Source organism: Macaca nemestrina, chromosome 18 (genome assembly GCF_043159975.1).
Source record: "Macaca nemestrina isolate mMacNem1 chromosome 18, mMacNem.hap1, whole genome shotgun sequence".
NCBI lineage: Eukaryota > Metazoa > Chordata > Mammalia > Primates > Cercopithecidae > Macaca > Macaca nemestrina.
In genome coordinates this window covers 48,175,018-48,180,921 of record NC_092142.1, presented here as the reverse complement: position 1 = coordinate 48,180,921, position 5,904 = coordinate 48,175,018, and the positions used below count along the sequence as shown (strand labels likewise).

At 58.2% G+C, this 5,904-nt stretch overlaps 1 protein-coding gene across 1 annotated transcript; it reads left to right on the top strand.

Moving 5' to 3' along the window:
• Positions 1-527: 527 nt before the first annotated feature.
• Positions 528-4,383, top strand: LOC105492241 (cerebellin 1 precursor). Its single transcript, XM_011759271.2, has 3 exons — positions 528-1,148; positions 1,308-1,427; positions 2,690-4,383. The coding sequence occupies exons 1-3, from the start codon at positions 885-887 to the stop codon at positions 2,885-2,887; spliced, it is 582 nt and encodes a 193-aa protein (XP_011757573.1). The 5' UTR covers positions 528-884; the 3' UTR covers positions 2,888-4,383.
• Positions 4,384-5,904: the final 1,521 nt, after the last annotated feature.

Below are 5,904 nucleotides of genomic sequence, written 5' to 3'. Positions count from 1 at the left end.
CCCTCCCACCCGGCGCGCCCACAGGCGGGCGGGCGACTCGCGGCCTCTAGCTATTCCACTCCCGACCCCGGCGCGCGCCTCCTCCTACCTGAGGGCCGACCAGCGGGGGCGGGCGTGAGGGCCGAGCAGCGGGGGCGGGCAGGAGGGCCGAGCATCGGGGGCGGGTGGGAGGACCGAGGGGGGCGGAACAGGATCGAGGCGGGAGGCGAGAAAGTGACCGGCCGCGGCGGACCCTCGGTGCGCGGACTCGAGCGCGCGCCCGCGCTCCCTTCGTCGACTCCCGGCCAGAGCCCAACCCTGCTGCCGCGCGCCGCCCGCCTCGCCGAGCCTAATAACAACGGCGCCCGGGGTCAGGTGGCCGCGCGCGGACAGCGCCGTCATTGGCTCGGTGGGGAGCGCGGCGCGTCAGGATTGGCTGGGGGGCGGGGCCTCGGCCGGGGCGGGGGCAGGGCCTCTGAGGGAGGCGGGCCGGGAGGCGCCGGGGGCGGGTCTAGGCCGCGGTCCGCGCCTTTGTGCCCGGCGCGCGCTCTCCGACCGCTCCGGCTGCAGCACTGGCTGCATCAATAATTCAGAGCGGCGGCGGCGGCGGCAGCGGCGGTTGCGGGCAGGAGGTGGCGGCAGCAGTGGGAGCGAGCAGCAGCGGCTATGCATCCAAGTGCGGCTGGGCAGCCGCGGCACCCCTGAGGCCCGGGCGGGGCTCCGGGAACACAGCGCGGAGGGGACGCTCGTCCCAGAGTGCGAGGAAGAGCTGTAGTGTCCAGAGCGGCGGCGGCGGAGCTGCGCACGGAGCTGAGGAGGGGGCTTCGGAGAGGAACTGGGACGGGGGGGGGCGGCTGGCGCGAGCAGCCCCGGGGGTGGGGGGCGGGGTGGGCGCCGGAGGCGCGATGCTGGGCGCCGTAGAGCTGCTGCTGCTGGGGGCTGCGTGGCTGGCGGGCCCGGCCCGCGGGCAGAATGAGACGGAGCCCATCGTGCTGGAGGGCAAGTGCCTGGTGGTGTGCGACTCCAACCCCACGTCCGACCCTACGGGCACAGCCCTGGGCATCTCTGTGCGCTCCGGCAGCGCCAAGGTGGCTTTCTCTGCCATCAGGAGCACCAACCACGAGCCGTCCGAGATGAGTAATCGCACCATGATCATCTACTTCGACCAGGTGAGAGATCCTTCCTCCCGCGGCGTGCAGATTGGGCTGGTGAGGGAGGGGTGGATGGAAGACCGATGCCCGGTCCTCTGCAAGGGCTCTGCGGAGGCGCGGGGACGACAGTCCGGGACCGATTGCTGCCCACTCCCCTTCGTTCCCGTCTCGTTATAGGTACTAGTGAACATTGGGAGCAACTTTGATTCAGAACGCAGCACTTTCATCGCCCCGCGAAAAGGGATCTACAGTTTTAACTTCCACGTGGTAAAAGTCTACAACAGACAGACCATACAGGTCAGCCGCCGCCTCGGGCCGGGCCCTGGCCCCGTAGCGGGGTTACTGGCCGCAGGGGTGCTCGGGCTGTCCAGAGGTGGTAGGCAGAAGTGGCGGCTGCATGTACTTCGGGCTGCTTGGAGGGACAGATAGCGGGGCCTCTCAGTTCTGTGGCTTCAACTGCCCTCTGCTTTCCCTGTCTCTGGATCTTGGGATCCAGCTCCATCCCTCCAGAGACAGAATTTTCTGCTTCCGCCTTCCGGGCCCCTCCGAAGGGTTCCCTGGATTGCAGGGACTTCCTTGTAACTGCTGTTGTTAGCGCCCCAGACAGCTGCCGCTTGGGGAGCCTTCCCGGACTTGGATGCTTGTCTTCAGCACCACGGACAGGGCCCCCGTTTTCTCCCACTTGCCCCCATCCCCACCCCGTGCGGACTCTGGGTTTTTGAGCTAGCAGCATTTAGCCCCGGGGGGTGAGGGGTGGAGAGAGAAGGGAAGGAGGGGGCGTAGTGCTACTCTTTCCCGGCTCCAGCCGTGTCCCAGCAAGCACTCGCCGGCTCTTAGGGTCCCCAGAGGTGTCCAGGTTTCCTTTGGGCGCCGAGAGAGGCGGGACGCACAGCTGGGGAGAGGGCGCGAGGCCCTTGGCTGACGGTGCCACCACAAGGGCAAAACCAGGCGGTGGCGGGCGCGGCTGGATGGGGGCTGGAATTGAGCCCGTGGTTTGGGGAGAAAATACATTATGCCGCTTGGTGCGAGATTTTTAATCAGAAATCACAGTGGCTTCTCCGCTGTGTCTTGGCAACTGGGTCCAGGAGGGATTAGGGGCTTTTTGTTTGTTCGGTTTTGTTTTTCCGGTAGCGCCGGAGGGAGCCTGAGTTGCTGCGGCTTTTTTGTTTGTTCTTTGTTTTTTGAGGCTGAGGGGAAACGGGAGAGAGGTCAAAGGTCTCAGGGCGCTAGAGCCACCTCATGAGTTTATTAAATTGGATCACAGAGCACAGTCGAGATTCGCTTGGCGCGCTCATTTGAGAAACTGGAATAAGAGCAACTCCCGTTTTGGGGACAGACCCTTCCTGTCACCCAGATGTGTGGTCTTTCGCCCCACTGGAGCCTCAGTAGTAAGCTCCAAAGCCCGTTTTCCACCATTCGCCCCCGCCCCCCCGCCACCACCACCTCTCCGTGCTTCCAGGTCTTACAGGCTGTTAGCCAAGCAGTGGGGAGGTTCGCTCCACCGCGGCTTCAGTGCCTGCCTAGGTTGCGCCTCTGAAGCGGGCCTTTCTCTTTCTCAGGTGAGCCTCATGCTAAACGGGTGGCCGGTGATTTCAGCCTTCGCTGGTGACCAGGACGTGACCCGGGAGGCCGCCAGCAACGGAGTCCTAATCCAAATGGAGAAAGGCGACCGAGCATACCTCAAGCTGGAGCGGGGAAACTTGATGGGGGGCTGGAAGTACTCGACCTTCTCCGGATTCCTCGTGTTTCCTCTCTGACTGGCTCATAGCCTGAAGGGAGGCGGGGAGAGGGCGAAGGCAGAAAGGGGAGTGAAAAAGAGGCTGAAATTAAGAGGGAGAGAAAGCAGCACGACTTGAAACTTCCTACATGTTCTCTAACTGTATCTGGGTAAAAAGGTGCGCGCCAGCGGTGGGACAACTTTGTCCATTTCCTTATTAGGAGACATAAATTTCGCTTAGCTCTGCGCACTCCCGTTTCCAAAAATAAACTCGCCTCCCCCATTCCAGTTGCAGTAATCAAGAAAGAGACGGCCTTGTCGTTGTTTCTTATCCCCCAACTTCATGTTCCCTGCAATTTATTTAAAGAAACTTTGTATTTCACTACATAATCTCAAATCTTTCTCCCTAGCCCCCTCTGAATCCTTCTGCCTACTGAAATCTAATATATTCCCCGCCCCCAACCTTTTTTTTCAGTTTGGAGAGGGGGTAAGTTTTGTTGTTGTTGTTGTTTTGTTTTGTTTTGTTTTGGATGGGGAAGGTACTTTTAATTTGGCAAGTGTTGCTCTTCTTAAAACACTGCTCAAGTTAATTAGCTGAAGATACTTAGTGTCCTCGGCTGCTTGTTAGCAGAGAAAGGACTCACCTTAGTGGTGACTGGTTTAAAAAAATATAAATATATATCATTTGTACACGAAGAACTCTTGCCAGTGGAAACTGGCTGTGTTTCCGTATTTCTATGTCCTACTCGGAGTGATCGTGAAATCTAAGGCTGCTTGATGTTCTGATGCTTGTCAATGCCGTCGTGCTCTGCGGCTCAACGAAACGCCAAGGAGCTTCTTCGGGACGCTTCCTCTTCCTCTGTAACATACGTGTGAATAGTCAAGATTTAATTTTGCTTTAATCTAATAAAGTCGAAGCGGGACTTTTATTTTTCTGAAACAGCTTTCTAAACTCCTCATCTTCCCCAGCTGGGAGGTTGGGGGTCGGGGGTGCCAAAGGGCGAGGTTCTGAAGGGCAGGAGACTTGGGGGAACGCAACCATAGAAAGGCCTGGGCGCGAGGGCTTCCTCGCAAAGCCAGCCTTGCGCTCCTTCCTGTGCCAGGCCAGGGGCCAGCACTGCATTCGCCTGTGTTTACAGCTTTGATGCAAACGTAAGAAACGTGGCCGAAATCTTCCTTGGCCAGGCGCGGCCGCCGACCCGGGAGCGAAGTTTGATTTTTTTTCTTTGCGTTCCAAATGCATCAGGAATAGTTCCAGTTTGAGGACCCAAACCACTCTACCTGGGGCGGCAGACTCCTCACGCCTCTGTCCCCGGATGTCTCCCACCGCGTCCGCCCTGCAGTTCCCGAAGCAGCGTATGTTTTATACACCGCCTCTGAATCCGGAGTCCACCCGCCGCATACTCGGGCGCCCAGGACCTATGATTCCTCTCATTCACAGGACTTTATTCAAGAGGTTCGTCCAGGAGTTTTAATTGTATCGGAACATAATGTGAAAGCAAAATTGAAATAAACGACTTCGTTTTACGTCTGGAAGGCTGACCCAGTTGCTTCGGCAGCGGGGAGGTCGGGAGCCGGAGCGAGTGGGCATCCTGGGGCGAAGGGCCGGGAGCTGGGAGCTGCAGCCGGCTGGTCCCCTGCAGTTGTGGTTCCTTTCAGAGAAACTTTTTCCTGGCCCAATATTCAGTAATGAATTTTATTTCCTTTAAGGGGCGTGGGGAGAAGGGAGAGTTAGTAAGAGCACAATAAGCAACGTTTCTCGGATTTATCCCAGCGGCTGGTTCGAGTTAGAAATTCACGGAGCACCGGGCCTCTGTTGAAACCCAGGCCCGTTTCTTCTCCGCATGCAATCCGGTAAGCCGCAGAGCAGCTATAGCGGGAGCCCTTCCAACCCAGTGGCTCCGGGACCCGCAGAGATAGATAGGGTGAGGAGTGAGGAGTGGACCCGAGTACTTTTCTGTTTCTGCCCAACAGTTTCCCTTCTACCCTGTCAGGCCCCAGGGAAGTGGGAATGAGAAGAAATAAGGGACCTTAAAGGGATTTAAAGAAAAACTGTTTTCAATAAAGAGACGCGCTTTTTCCGAAGTCTCCTGGTTGGGAAGGAGAGGTCGGAGACAGTTGGAGCCTTTGGCAGCGAAACTAGCTCCACCCAGCAGCTCTGCCATTGCAGGGCCAGCCCTTCGGGCTTGTGGAGACCCTATAGTCAGTAGGGTGAGTGTAAGCTCGAGGCTCGAGGGCCGCAAAGGTTGGAGAGCCACCGCTCGAGGAAGCTGCCCCTGAACGCTTTGGCGCTCCCTGGGCTGCAGGTGGGTGGGTCAACTCTCTTTCTGAGGGCGACAACCACCAGGGTTCTGGTTTCCGTGGCTGCCTGTTCTGTGGGGTCACCAGGCTGTGTCCCGGTGGAGTGACTTTGGCAAGTCCGCTCTCAGGCACTAAATTTGCCCATTTATATAAAGACAGGGAGAAATCTAAACACCTCTCAGAGTTCCTCCTGCTCTGTGGATCCAGCCCTCCTCTGCTCCCAGACTGGGAGTCTGCAGATTCTTTTGCCTGGGTGGGTGAGTGAGTCCTGGCTGCAGTCTGTGCTTACCTGGCTGCCAAGTGGCAGCTCCTGAGTACTAGGCCTTGGGCTAGGGTGCAGGCCAGGGGAAGCCTGTGTCTCCTGGAACTGGGACTCACTTCTGAGCCCCAGCTCTGGAGCCTGGAAGGTGAGGACAGTGGGAGCAAATTGTCCCCAAATTGGAAGAAGAGGGGTTGGTTTTCCTTTGATTCTGCTGTAGCTCAGCAGACTTCCTTCGTGGGAAAGGATTCCTGCCTCCCACAATGTCCGAACCTAGTATTGGAGAACCTTCTTAATTGGGTTCTAGCCTCCCTCTTCTTTCTCCACCTGCTGACCCCTTCCCTTGCCATCTGATGATTCCACCTCCCATTGTTGTCTTTATGCCTCCACACCTGCTGTTCCTGATTCAAGTTGAAGCACCCCTTCTCTCCTCCAGTTTGCAAAGTCCTATCCTGCTGAGGACCCAAGAAGTCCAGCTGAAAGGCTGCTTGCTCTGG